The sequence below is a fragment of the Mytilus galloprovincialis genome, chromosome 4 (genome assembly GCF_965363235.1).
Source record: "Mytilus galloprovincialis chromosome 4, xbMytGall1.hap1.1, whole genome shotgun sequence".
NCBI classification, from domain to species: domain Eukaryota; kingdom Metazoa; phylum Mollusca; class Bivalvia; order Mytilida; family Mytilidae; genus Mytilus; species Mytilus galloprovincialis.
In genome coordinates this window covers 102,043,830-102,058,288 of record NC_134841.1, presented here as the reverse complement: position 1 = coordinate 102,058,288, position 14,459 = coordinate 102,043,830, and the positions used below count along the sequence as shown (strand labels likewise).

The 14,459-nt window shown below is 32.2% G+C and overlaps 1 protein-coding gene across 11 annotated transcripts in view; it reads right to left on the bottom strand.

The window, feature by feature from the left end:
• LOC143073654 (uncharacterized) overlaps window positions 1-8,597 on the bottom strand; it is a 61,264-nt gene extending 52,667 nt beyond the window's left edge. For all 11 annotated transcript variants that reach the window (XR_012977561.1, XR_012977562.1, XM_076249346.1 and 8 more), the window contains exons 1-4: window positions 8,498-8,597; window positions 5,603-6,262; window positions 5,054-5,266; window positions 474-602 (exon numbers count right to left, since the gene is read on the bottom strand). Coding sequence is in view for 9 of the 11 variants with exons in the window: in XM_076249346.1 (XP_076105461.1) it covers window positions 474-602; window positions 5,054-5,266; window positions 5,603-6,248 (988 nt within the window). In the remaining 2 variants the exon portion in view is untranslated. The remainder of the gene's footprint in view (window positions 1-473; window positions 603-5,053; window positions 5,267-5,602; window positions 6,263-8,497) is intronic.
• Window positions 8,598-14,459: the final 5,862 nt, after the last annotated feature.

Genomic DNA, 14,459 nt, shown 5'->3' with positions numbered 1-14,459 from the left:
ATTACTTTTTTTTATTTTGATGACTCTTAGGGTGCCACATGTAGTAAGTATATTACCAACTGCTAAGACTTTTTTCTTTGACATAAATGTGCCTGTCTCAAGTCAGGAGTCTGCAATTCAATGGTTGTTTTATGTTGCTGTATATCAAATTATTTTTTCGTTCATTGTTTTGCACATAAATCTGACAGTTAGTATTTTTGTTTGAATTGTTTTTCCTTTGTCATTTCAGAGCCTTTTACAGCTGACTATGTGGTATGGGTTTTGCTCTTTATTGAAGGCCATACTGTGACCAATAGTTGTTAAATTCTATGTCATTTGTGCTCTGAAGGAGATTTTGTCTCATTGGCAATCATAACACATCTTATTTTTATAATAGAATGACCCATTAAAGGTTGTCATACATTAGAAGATGGCTTTTTACTTAAGATTAATTTTATGAAGCATTCTTTTTTATGGAATATTGAATTTGATACCTGTATCCTCAGCTGCTAAGAGAGCATGATCAAATGCTTGTTTGGCTTTCATCAGATCTCCAAGCTGACTGTAGGCATAGGCTAAATTGGCATAGCATTGTCCCTGCGAATTACGGTTTTGTAAACGAGCTGAAACAAAAAGTATAAGTTAAAGAAAAATTAAAGAAATGATAAATCAGTTATTGTTTCATCCATTTTCTTGTCATGTTATATTTGTTTTAAAGAAATCAGAAAATGAAATATAGGTCTCACCAAAATTGCCGAAGTTGAAGGATGCGCTCAACCTATTGAAAATTGCCTATTTATCTAATTATTACAGGAAAATTTACTTGTGTATGTCTTGAAACTTAATTTTCATATGTTTCTATATATATAGATCATTATTCAAAACAAGACAAGTATACATGAGACTTTATCAGCAGGGTTTTTCTTCTAAGATTAAATTGTATAAACTGAAAAATGAATGCAATTGAAAAATTTGCAATGAATAATTTGATTGACTTCTGATCCTTCAGGTCATAAAAGCTAAAATTTAGATGCATAAATCTATCCTTAAAAAAGTGATGTTTATATATATATATATATATTACGGATTACAAATGTGTCGAGGTTTGTGATTGGATAACAACACAGAGATGTCAGTATATATTCAGGAAACTGCCGGGGTATATACGACGTTTTTATCCCCAATTGGAACCTCAAAAACGTCATCATAACACCGGTTACTATGTGACGTAGTCATAAGCTATCAGACTGTCAGAGGCTCACAGAGGGAAAATAATGACGTGCTTCAGTCAATAATACATTTTTGATACAAAATCACGCAATTTACACTTTTAATACTTTTATTTAATTTTAAAAGTGTTATTATAAATTATTACATACACGATAAAATTATGTTCACAGCAAATTAGAAAATCCTTCACGTATGCCGAACATATCAGGTTGGGTTTTTCAATATATATATATGTGTTGTCAACAAATACCTGCACTGGAAAATAACATTAAGTCAGGGGTAATCCGTAATATATGTGTAATTCAGGTCTCAGAAAGGGTATATACTGTGACATTCCCGGCTTAGGGCTTATATCCCCTTCGCCTTCGGCTCAGGGGATATAAACTCTAAGCCGGGAATGTCACAGTATATACCCTGTCTGAGACCTGAATAACATATAATATATATATATATATATATATAAGTGTCTAAGAAAGTAACTTTAACACACTAATGAGTGTTATAAAATTAGTTGTTATATTTTATATATTATTCACGCAATATTTCGCTAAACAAATTAGCTTCATCGGGCGTGTGCATCTATCTAGGTGAAATCGGATGCATGACAAAAAATATCTTTGTAGCTTGACAGCTACACAAAATTTGTGTAAAAGTTTAACATATTGATTGATGGGGTATATAAAACATATTTTTGCCGTTTATTGTACATAACAATTTTTAAATCTAAACAAATAGTTGTTTTAGTTAAATAGAATGAAATTCATGATTTATTCCTTTGGTTTTGGGTAGAACTGTTTTTCATCCCTCTCATTAAGTCCATCAGGTTCAAGAGTACGTAGCTGATGCATCCAGAACCTTTCTCTCTGTTTTCTCCTTTCGGAGTCCCAATTTTGATTTACCTCAATTATTTGAAAGGTGATATTATCAAAAGTATGTCCTGTTCTTAAGAGGTGTCTCGTAATTGGACAGTTTCTTCCTTTTGTATAGAACGACCGGTGATTGTTAAGTCTGATGTTGAATGTAGTTTCTGAAACAGAAACTACATTCAACATCAGACTTAGAACGACCGGTGATTGTTAAGTCTGATGTTGAATGTAGTTTCTGAAACAGAAACTACATTCAACATCAGACTTAACAATCACCGGTCGTTCTATACAAAAGGAAGAAACTGTCCAATTACGAGACACCTCTTAAGAACAGGACATACTTTTGATAATATCACCTTTCAAATAATTGAGGTAAATCAAAATTGGGACTCCGAAAGGAGAAAACAGAGAGAAAGGTTCTGGATGCATCAGCTACGTACTCTTGAACCTGATGGACTTAATGAGAGGGATGAAAAACAGTTCTACCCAAAACCAAAGGAATAAATCATGAATTTCATTCTATTTAACTAAAACAACTATTTGTTTAGATTTAAAAATTGTTATGTACAATAAACGGCAAAAATATGTTTTATATACCCCATCAATCAATATGTTAAACTTTTACACAAATTTTGTGTAGCCGTCAAGCTACAAAGATATTTTTTGTCATGCATCCGATTTCACCTAGATAGATGCACACGCCCGATGAAGCTAATTTGTTTAGCGAAATATTGCGTGAATAATATATAAAATATAACAACTAATTTTATAACACTCATTAGTGTGTTAAAGTTACATTCTTAGACACTTATATAATTTAATTTAGTAACTGAATCAGTTTATTTACAAACTGATCCACACCTAGATAGATTGAATGTTGATTGTTGCTATTTTTAGACACTATATATATATATATATATATATATATATATATAACAAGTCAAAAAGGGTACAACATCACCATTAAATAACTATAAAATATACAAATATTAGATATTTCGGATAACAGATATCCTTCTTCCGTAATTGCACAATGACAAATGAATCATGTCAATTCAAATTGAGACTCTATCAAAATCTTGATTTATACAATTTAAGCGAACGCTGGAACAATTTTAAAATTTCCAAACACACCGCAAAGACTACAGAAATATGCCAAAAATAAAAATAGTTATTTACGATGTGAAATGGCACAACTCTAGATTTCCAAAGGTTGTGACAGTTGAGATGTTATAACTGCATTGAGGGCAGTCCTCAAACAAAAAAATCAAAAATGTCCTAACCGATCCAGGATGGTATAAATTAGACAACGGTAGGGCAATTACAACAGAAACTACATATTTAAGCCTCCCAAACGAATATCAGTCTAATAATGATTGAAAAAATAAGTATTGTATAATGAGGTAAAATAATTGAACGTGGCAACGTACTTATACATCATCCCGAATCAATGAAAACCTGTAATTTAAACTGTTATTTTAAAAATAATATTGTGTTACAGTTCGAAATTATTTTTAAAATAACAGTTTAAATTACAGGTTTTCATTGATTCGGGATGATGTATAAGTACGTTGCCACGTTCAATTATTTTACCTCATTATACAATACTTATTTTTTCAATCATTATTAGACTGATATTCGTTTGGGAGGCTTAAATATGTAGTTTCTGTTGTAATTGCCCTACCGTTGTCTAATTTATACCATCCTGGATCGGTTAGGACATTTTTGATTTTTTTGTTTGAGGACTGCCCTCAATGCAGTTATAACATCTCAACTGTCACAACCTTTGGAAATCTAGAGTTGTGCCATTTCACATCGTAAATTACTATTTTTATTTTTGGCATATTTCTGTAGTCTTTGCGGTGTGTTTGGAAATTTTAAAATTGTTCCAGCGTTCGCTTAAATTGTATAAATCAAGATTTTGATAGAGTCTCAATTTGAATTGACATGATTCATTTGTCATTGTGCAATTACCGAAGAAGGATATCTGTTATCCGAAATATCTAATATTTGTATATTTTATAGTTATTTAATGGTGATGTTGTACCCTTTTTGACTTGTTATATATTATATTTTGTAGTGTACAGAATCATATTACATGATCCATCGCCCTGTAAGATTGATCGTTGACTATTTATTCAGTCATTTTATAGGGAAGAACCAAAAATTTGCGAAAGCAAATATACAGATCTAACATTGTTGGGTTGATGTTTAGACGAGTTGTATATATTGGTTGATGTTTAGACGAGTTGTATATATATATTATATATATATACAACTCGTCTAAACATCAACCCAACAATGTTAGATCTGTAAATTGATCTAACATTGTTGGGTTGATGTATATATTGTTATTGAAAACTCTATATGTTTTTTCTCACTATGCACAACTGTACAGTGGTGCATGCAAAATATGAACTTGAGTTTGCACCATTCCAAAAATACCTCAACTGTGCATGAGTGTGCATCAGTGTCCATCACCAATAAAATCACCAGATTCCCTATCTATCTCAAACAACAAAGAATATAGAATATTTTATAAATCCATATTTACATATTCTAACCTGTTTTCTTAAACCAAAACGATTGTGTAAATTTTCCTAAAAAAATAATTGTTCAAATTTTTACTTCTTCAAGGTTACAGGAAAAGGGGTATTAGTTTTGCAATGAGTTTGAAATTTTTTATTTCGTGTGTTTCTATCCTCATTATTCACTGTTACAAGTAAATTGGTGAAAGGCAACTTGAAAGCAAATTTAAAATATTTTACTCATCTTGAAATGGTGATTTTATTTCCTATTCATCTGTGCACACACCTTCTTTAAAACGATCTTCAAGCAACCTCTCAAATCACTAGCTGTAGAAACAAAGCTTTTAAGTCCATATGATAGCAAATAGCATAATCTTGAATAAGAAAATGGTAGTCATGTATGTGAAGGATTGCAAAGTATTTTAAAACAAAATTATACAATTGTATTACCATACATATCTGCAGCTGATTTATGAAAACTAATAGCTCTCTGGTATTCTCCAACAAAGTTATAGGCAGCACCTAAATTTTGACGAATCACAGCCTCTCTCTTTTTATCATCACTACTCTGAGCCAATGGTAATGCTTCTTCAAAACATTTGACAGCCATGCCATATTTCTGTAGCTGGGTATACAGAAGACCAAGGTCATTAAATATGCTGCCTGTAATTAGAAGTCACAAAATATATTGTATTATATATATACTATATTTGAATGTCGCATTGCAAATCTATTATCATACATGTAAATGTATTAGAAAACATTCTTGTGTTAATTTCAATACTCAACATTTTATCTAATGTTACATGATAAAGGACCTGGCTTTTCTAAGTAAAACTTTTTTTAAATTTCCAATTATTTATCCAAAAAAAATATATTATTTTTGAATTAGAAAAACATTTATAACATCTAAATAATGTAGATTCTTGAAATTTATTTATCTTCCTAGCATTACTATCAAGATTAGTTTATATTTTGAAGATCAGATTGTGTCCATACCTGACTCCACAGTATTTTGACATTTATCAGAAAGTTTTAAACATTCATCGGCAGCATACTCAGCCTTCTGAGGATCACCAAAACTGTTGTAGGAATTAGCCTTCTCACACAACGCCCACATTTGTTTCTCAACATTGCCCTGCATGGCGTATGCCTCAGCTAACTGGTGGTAAAGGTTCATTAAATGATGATTCTGTACTGTAGTACATAAAACAGCTAGTTTGGTCAAGGTTTCAATCTCCATGTCTAGGTTGTCCCTCTCATAACGGTACTCTTCCAAAGCTTTGTTAAAATAACGGATTGCTTCTTGGATATTTTTTGTCGTCTCATATCCCAGACCTAAATTAAAGAACAAATCGCCATTTGATCTTCCATCTCTTCTGTCTTCTGAGGGAATAGCCTGTTGGAGGACATTCAATCCTTTCTCTCCCTGACCCATGGCAATATAAGCAGCACCAAGATTAAATGCACATGCTCTTTCCATATACTCATCATCCAGATCTCCAGCATACTTATAGGCATATTTAAAAGCTTTGACTGCACTTGTTAAATGACCATTTTGTAAGAGTTCTGTCCCTTGCTTTGAGTATTTCTCTACTTCTACAGCTGCAGCTATTGTAGCTCCTCTGTCAATCATGGTACTCATCACAAAGGTTTAATCTGTAAATATATATACATGTATATATGTATGTTAAAGAATGTTGCATAAAGTTTGTCAATGTATTATGTACATGTATACATGCCCAATTATATTATTGCTAAGCAGGAAACACTACTTGCATAATTATGACAAGAACATATAAATGTGACATTGTAACTCTCTTTTGTACTGTGATGTCTTTTTACTAGATCAAATGGATACAAATTGAAAGAACTGATTGATATTTTGTCGTAGATGCAGGTTCTCTCAGATCAGTACTTCGTGTCTTTTGTGTTTTTGTTACTTGTTTTTTTTCTTTGGGTCAACTTCATGATTCAAGCGATTTTAACTGATTGTTACAATTAGTTTTTTAATTTTATTTTGTGTTGCTACATTACTGTCCCAGGTTAGGGGGACACTTAAGGGGTTGCAAACATGTTAAATCCCTCCACATTCTGTATGAGCCTGTTCCAAGTGAGGAGCCTGTAATTAAGTGGTTGATGTTGGGTGCTGTATGTCTATCATAAGCATTTTCATTTATAGATTTTGTACAAAAGCAGAAGCACCATGCCATTTGTATTCTCAATTGAATGTTGTTTCACTTATTGTAATTTAAGTGCTTTCTATAAGAAATTACTTTTCCGCACATCTTTTGCTACTATTGATGACTGTACAATGACCTATATAGATAGTTCAGTCACAATCCTACCTAATTTTCTTATTTCTATATATTGAAAGTGGACGCATCAGTGTTCATCCTCAACTTTTATACATGTTATGTATTATCATCAAATACAACTTGCATTTCAATACTAAGAATGAACACAAATGGGGCCACTTTCATTTAAGACTCAAACCGTCTAAAATTTAACTTAAATGCTAAAATTGTGAAGATTTCAGTAATTTAGCACGACTCAATGATGCTAGTACCCAATATATGTGCATTGTGTTGTCAAAAACAGCCCATATTAATGTAGCAGAAGCATTCTACTCTCCAATAAATAACTAAAAGTTTACATTTTAACAATTTTTTAAACTGCGATATTTTTGGGCTAAAAAGGGCTCTTACTGGCCCTACTCCTTTCCCGAAATTTCTACTAATAAACTCAAAATTGTTAACTTTTTTTTCAGACTTTTTAAAATCTGTGCAGAAATCTACTTCCTTTTCCGGTCTTGTTGGCATGAGACTTTGAATAATATATATATTTATCAGTTTACTAAAATATAAGGAAGTAACTCAATACCAATTAATTTTTAATAATTGTTTGATATGAAAAAGACGTTACCTGACGACAGCGTTGCTTTGTTTTATACATTGAATATGACGTCATAACTTAAATAACGTCACAACTAGATCCCTCACAACAGAACCAAAATCGGAAACGTTACAGTATTTCCGTTTCTTTAATTAAGGTTCATCATAACAAATGGACAAATATGGCCGTATTTTCACCTCAAAAACTACTCTGTGTACAGACTTACCTGTGCTGTTTGGAAAGTTTTAATGCCTAGCATCCACTAGATATACATGTATAAGAGTTAAATGCATTTTGTGTTAAAGAAAGATAAAATCTTTTTTAGTTTTTGCTGGGCATTTTTTTTCCTTTCTGCAGAAGGTGTAAAAATAAACAAACACCTGAATTACTTTGATACTGTCCACTCACTGAATCAGATGAACTCTTTAACTCACCTGTAGTTGTGAAGATACCTCTTGTCCATGTCAATTAAGGACAATCAAAACAATACAAACCGGTTTTTTTACCTGAGGGAGCATCTCATAGTTGTACCACAACTTAGTTAATTTTCAGACCTTTTGCATGAAGGAAAAAAGAATGCCCATCAAAATCCAAAAGAGATTTTATCTTTCTGAAACACAAAATGCATTTAACTTTATTATATCTAGTGGATGCCAGGCATTAAAACTTTTCCAACTTCACAGGTAAGTCTGTACTCAAGAGTAATTTTTGGCATGTAAATACAGCCATATTTGTCCGTTTGTTATGATGAACCTTAACATGTTTGAATTAAAAAAAAAAAAGTCATACAGACTTCGTCCCCATTAACAGGTAATGCCTGCCTCATATTAAATAACAAAAGTCCGAGACGGTTGAGGTCCGAGTTTGTTGTAGGCCGAGTTAACCAGCTACCTATGTACCTTCCCTTGAAAATACGTTTTTCCCACTTATTTAGCTTTCCTGTGAAAACTTTATAATATTTCATGATATAATCTTGCAAATCACATTGTGTTTACCTACCACAATAAATATTTAAAATCTACCGTAGCAAAATAATATGTCTTTACGAGATAATGCAATCAAACGACCTCCATATTGTTTACATCGTCCCTTGGCAACTCTAACACAAAAGAGTTCTTCTTTCAAAAAGTGCTTGTTGATCTTGGTACAATATAAACGTACTTTTCTATTACCTGTCGACGATCTATAATTTTGGTAATGAAATAAAGTTAATACAAAAAATGTTTTTCATCTAGCCTAATTTAAGAGAGTATTTTTTCTCATTAGGATCAGATTTTGAAAAGGTAGATCTATAATAATTTGCTGCTAAAATACCAGGCTTTAGCCTATATATGCTGGATCATGCAGGTGAAATTAGAATAATTAAGGGATGATCGAATCAGTCTAATCTGATAACAGTATATCTATATATATGTTTCTGGACTAAGCGTCTGTATTATCAGTTTTCATTGTAAGGGAACGACCAATTTACTTTAAAAAAAAAGGGGGGTATGTTTTTTCACAAAAAAATATTCTGTCATTTCTAATCCCCAATTTGAAGAAAAAATGCAGATTTCCCCCATACCTTATCAAGCTTATAGTGCTAAATTTCGAAAAAAAATATTTTGGCTGATAGCTTCGAAAAAGTAAATAAATTTGTTCGCGCGAGAAAAAAATCTCAGAATCAGAAAAAAAACATACATACCCCACCCCTTGAAGTTAAATGGTTATAGTTTCAGATACACTTTTTTTACTGATGCGAAAATCCTCTAGTTCAGTACATATGCTATGGCAACGGTCTTTAATTTTTCTGCTCTACTGTAGTTTTGAGATCAAACCTTTTCAACCATCATCCGGGCAAACCACAGGCACTAATGTTTATTAAGGGATATAGAAAATATCATAAAAACGATTGATTCAGTATATAAACCTTCGTTGTAAGTAGCAAACTTGTTTAAATGAAATCGTATCCAACATAAGCATTCTATTCCGCAATTGAAAGGTTTGTACCCCATACATGCAGTATCGACTGAATGGGATAACTTGCACAGTCTTTACAGTATCACAAAAGAAAAACCAGTTTAAACATGACTATATCCTCCAAAATTACAAACTTGATCTTGTCTCTTCAGCTAAATATCTGGGCATTACACTTCAAGCAAACCTAAAATGGTCAAAACATACAGACAACATCATAGCTAATGGCAACAAATCCCTGGGCTTCTTAAAAAGAAACTTAAAAACATCATGTCAGAACATCAAAACTCAGGCATATCTGGCACTAGTCTGTCCTAAACTGGAATATTCATGTCCAGTATGGGACCCTCCCCTTCTAAAATCGAGATGGCCCAAAGACGAGCTGCCAGATATGTCTGTAAATAGTTATCAAAGGTACTAGGATTATAATTTAGTACGCCAGACGCGCGTTTCGTCTACATAAGACTCATCAGTGACGCTCATATTAAAATATTTATAAAACCAAACAAGTACAAAGTTGAAGAGGTACCATAACATCAGTAGCCCGACAGATATGACAAGCACCCTTAACTGGCACACTCTATAAGAATGAAGAACATACACAAGATAAATAATGTTCTACAAAACAGTACTAGATCAAATGGTAGATATACCATCTGCTTTTCTCATACCATTAGACAGTAGAACCCGCAAAATCATAATTACACTTTTAGACAGATTTAACCAAATGTAAAATAAATAAATATTCATTTTTTCCATATATCATAACTCAGTGGAGTGTATTGCCAATGAATACAGGCGCTGTTGTCACAGTTGACACTTTCGTCTAACTTTTTATTAGCTTACGTACATAGTTTTAATCACAATTTTAAAAATTACGCACCTCAAATTTATTTCCAAATAGAATCATATTCAAAACGGTGTGGCTGTGGCCATTGATTGACGACCTAAATTATCCCATTGACTGGGACAGATTGGGTGAACGTTTGTCTGTAACGACAACTGCTCACTACATATTATTACTTTTTATAGAATTTAAACTGTGGGGTCACCAAAGGTTCTCAAGTTCACCTAAATAAAGTAATTCGAAAAACGGATCAGGAATAATACGATGTCTTGATTTATATCAATAATTTCAATTTAAAAATATAAAGGTTATTCCTGATAAATTTTTCGAATTATCTTATTATTAAAGACGTTAAGAACCTTTGGTGACCCCACAATTTAAATTCTATAATGAGTAAGTAGTGAGCAGTGGTCGTTACAGTCAAACGTTCACCCAATCTGTCCCAGTCAATGGGATAATTTAGGTCGTTAATCAATAGTCACAGCCACACTGTTTTGAATATGATTATTTGTTTTTCTTTTTGTAACTTATATATATATATAGGCCACGCTGCGTAAACAGTAAATAATCTTCAGATCATTTAAGGACTACTGGAAACATAAAGAAAAAGCAGAAGACTGATGTTGCTGGAAGCATTTCTGCATATAAAACATAAAATGTTCATGACAGGAAAATTCAGACCATTTCTTTTGTCAAAAATCATGAAGAGGAATGTAAAGTGTGTTTACCTCTGTATGTCTTGTCTTTGCACGCTGACATAAGCTGTAGGTAAATTTGGGGATTTTTTTTGGGGGGTGGGGGGTGGGGGAGGGGTCATAGAGTTTCTATCTCATTGAAGCATATATTCCCAACATTTCCTTGTATCGAGGTTTCAAATTGGCACACTCAAGCATACTCAGTTATATGAAATGAAACAAAAACATGCATATAGTAGTTTGATAATACTTTTTTTAATCCTGCCATAGCTGTCATCGGTTTTGTCTTGTATAGAATCGACTCAACCTAGAACTAACAAATGTAGAAAATTGTCATGGCAACCGATAAAAAGTAATTGGCATGGCAACTCAAGCTAATGTATTGCAGAGAAATTTACTCCACCTAAACTGAATGGTGCTAGTGTCCGTCTTAACCTTGCAAGAAAGTGATAGTTATTGCTTCGTATTGAAAGCATTCCTGTGACTTTCAGATGAATACTAGCTATAAAAGCACGTTTTTCGAATATAAATTTTACCTTTTATCATGACTTTAAGGCGGATATTCTTTTTAAAGAAAAGGTAAAAATGTATTGCAAAATTACCTTCAACAGTTCTTAATTATGCAAAGCTTTAGATTGAACTTCTGAATCATAAGTCAGAAACTCAGTGAAATTCATAAAAAAAAAATGACAAAGGGAGACAATTTGTATAGCTCGACTGCAGATATACAAAACACCGATATGTAGTTTTTATCCGTTCTTCTTCTGAAGAAGAAAAATAAGAAGTTTAACTTTGACATTGAAGGGAACATTGATCATCCTGTCAAGCATGGACTTTTAAATCCTTGAAAATGTTCGTTTGAAAAATCGACCACATAGACTCTCTTTACCATAAAATTCTTTTTATATAATATATTTCAATATCACACTTCAAAGACGCTTTAATGTTTTAAATAACCATTTATGATCTGATTTTTCATCGCGTAAGACTGTCACGTGAAGCAATTTCCAGAATAAATCGTTAATCGTTATCTAGCAATTTTAAAATTCGGTACTAATGAAAATTTGTCATGCAATTTTCCTATAAAAGTAAACACTCACACCTTTTCTTCATTGCTTGCTCAGGTATTTGTTAATTTTTTATATTAATTAATCATGAAAAACATTAATTATGTTTATCTGATAGACTTGAAACCAATGAGCACAAAAAAAAATAAATCTATTACAGTGTTTATGAAAACAATCAAGTAATGTATAACCGCTCTCATTGGCAATCATACCACATCTTCTTTTTTATACTAACTGCTGGAGATATTACCCATGATCAACAGGATACGTAAGCACAATATGAAGTACATAAAAAGTAGGACAACAAAACCGAGCCCAGCAAAACATAACTGACGAATCCAAAGACGCATGCGCTTGAGAGTATGGATTGGTATTTCCATTTCTGTATTCAGCTTTAATGTCTTCGTTCATTCCTTCTGAGTATCTTTAAAAAAAAAAAAAAAAAGGATATTCTCTTATTACTTGATAACTGTACTCTGGACATTGTTATTTTCTGTAATCAGTATACTTGTACCGAATTCTTTTTTTTTTTTTGCAGTTATTCTTTATATATTAGCACCACATTTCTCTATTTTTTTTGTTTGCTCATTATTCTCTGTTCTGTGAACCCCATCCCTACCCTAATATTTTTTTTTGGTAAGCGCTAAATATATAGATATATGTTTTATACTGTAGGGTTATTGCATGAATATTGGGGAATATTGTCCCGAATAGAATTTTATATTGCACGAGCTTGCGAGTGCAATATATGGTCTACGAGGGACAATAATAAATGCTCACGGGTTTCAGTAAACTCCATGGTAACCACAAACAATATGCTGAATATTTTCCACACCATAAAGCCGGATTACCAAAAACTTTACTAATTCAAAAGCATCCTTACTCGCCATTAAAACACAACCAAATGGCACGCGGACTTATAGTAACCGACATGAATATTGCTTGTATAAGTGTATTACATATGTATAACTTAGTGTATAATTGTATTACATGTGTATAACTTAGTGTATAAGATTATAATGAAATTCTGATTCACATTTTTACCATTTGACATTCATACGACGTCTTGTTAAATTTCCAGTTGTTGCATTATGTAATTTGTGCACCCCCCCCCCAAAAAAAAACCTCAACAAAGATAAGCTTAGTTTCAAACACAGTTAGATATATCTTTTTGTACAAAGAACGTGAAAAAAATAATTAAACATTGTAATTCCTTATGTTTCTATAACTCAAGGAAATATGAATTAATAGAAACACGGAGTCACTGAAACAGCAACAGAACAAAACCGATAACTAAAAGTCGTGTTTACATTACATCAATCATGACATGTTACAATATATATATATATATATATACTTACCTGCTCATGCGTATTACAGTATATTACACACACCACAGCTCTCCCCGATTTACAGTGACTTGAGTTCCTTCAGTGATTGTCTTCGGTAAATCCCAGCGTTAGGATGAAAAATTGAAATCATAATGCCGGATTACCAAAGAAAACACAGAATAATGAATCCATTTTCGAGCGTATTATATTTGTTAAATGATTATACATACCTTTCTGTTAATGTTCTTAGAACACGATAATTTCGTCACATTTAATTTTCAAATTCCATTTAAATTACGATATTTTTAGTGACTTAGAACAAACTTCTTGGAAATACTTTTGATCGGTAAACCCGCGTTGGTTGTGTTTGATAGCAGAGTAATACAGAACAAAAACGTTTTAACAGGGAAATTTTACGACTTACTAGTACCAAACCTTGAAAGAGTAGAAAGATCTTTATATAAAACTATAACTAGATATATATTAGATGATGAACCCTCATTTACATATTATTAACTTCTAGCAATGACATCCCGTATGTTTATGCTTTGAAACATGTGTTATTGTTTATCTCGAATTTAGTGTTTTGGGTCAAAATACGGAAATTGCACCTTGTCACCGCCAGCATAAACGATTTCTTTTTTTTTCAAAACCGCAAGTAGAAACAATGAATTTGCACGTAGTTCATATAAATCTATAATTTCAACAGAACAGAGAACAACAAAAAATTAGACCACAGTTTACTCCTTATTTACATTTTTACATTTCAGACTTATAAGTGTTTATATATATATATAATTCATTGGAAGCTTTTGGGTAAAGCGTTAATAAGTGAATTTACACTTATGTTTACCGTCCAGTGGCCTGTATATCGAAACTATCCTAAGATCGGTCAGAAGAATTTCTGAGGACAGAAGTTAGGATAAAGTTAGGACCGACTTACGACACATCTCAGCATGCACATCGAAGCCACTTAGGATTATCTGAGCTAGGATGTACTAACCGCTATCCAAAGTTTTGGCGTAAAAGAAAATAGCAGATTAAAAATTAAAAAAATGAAATATT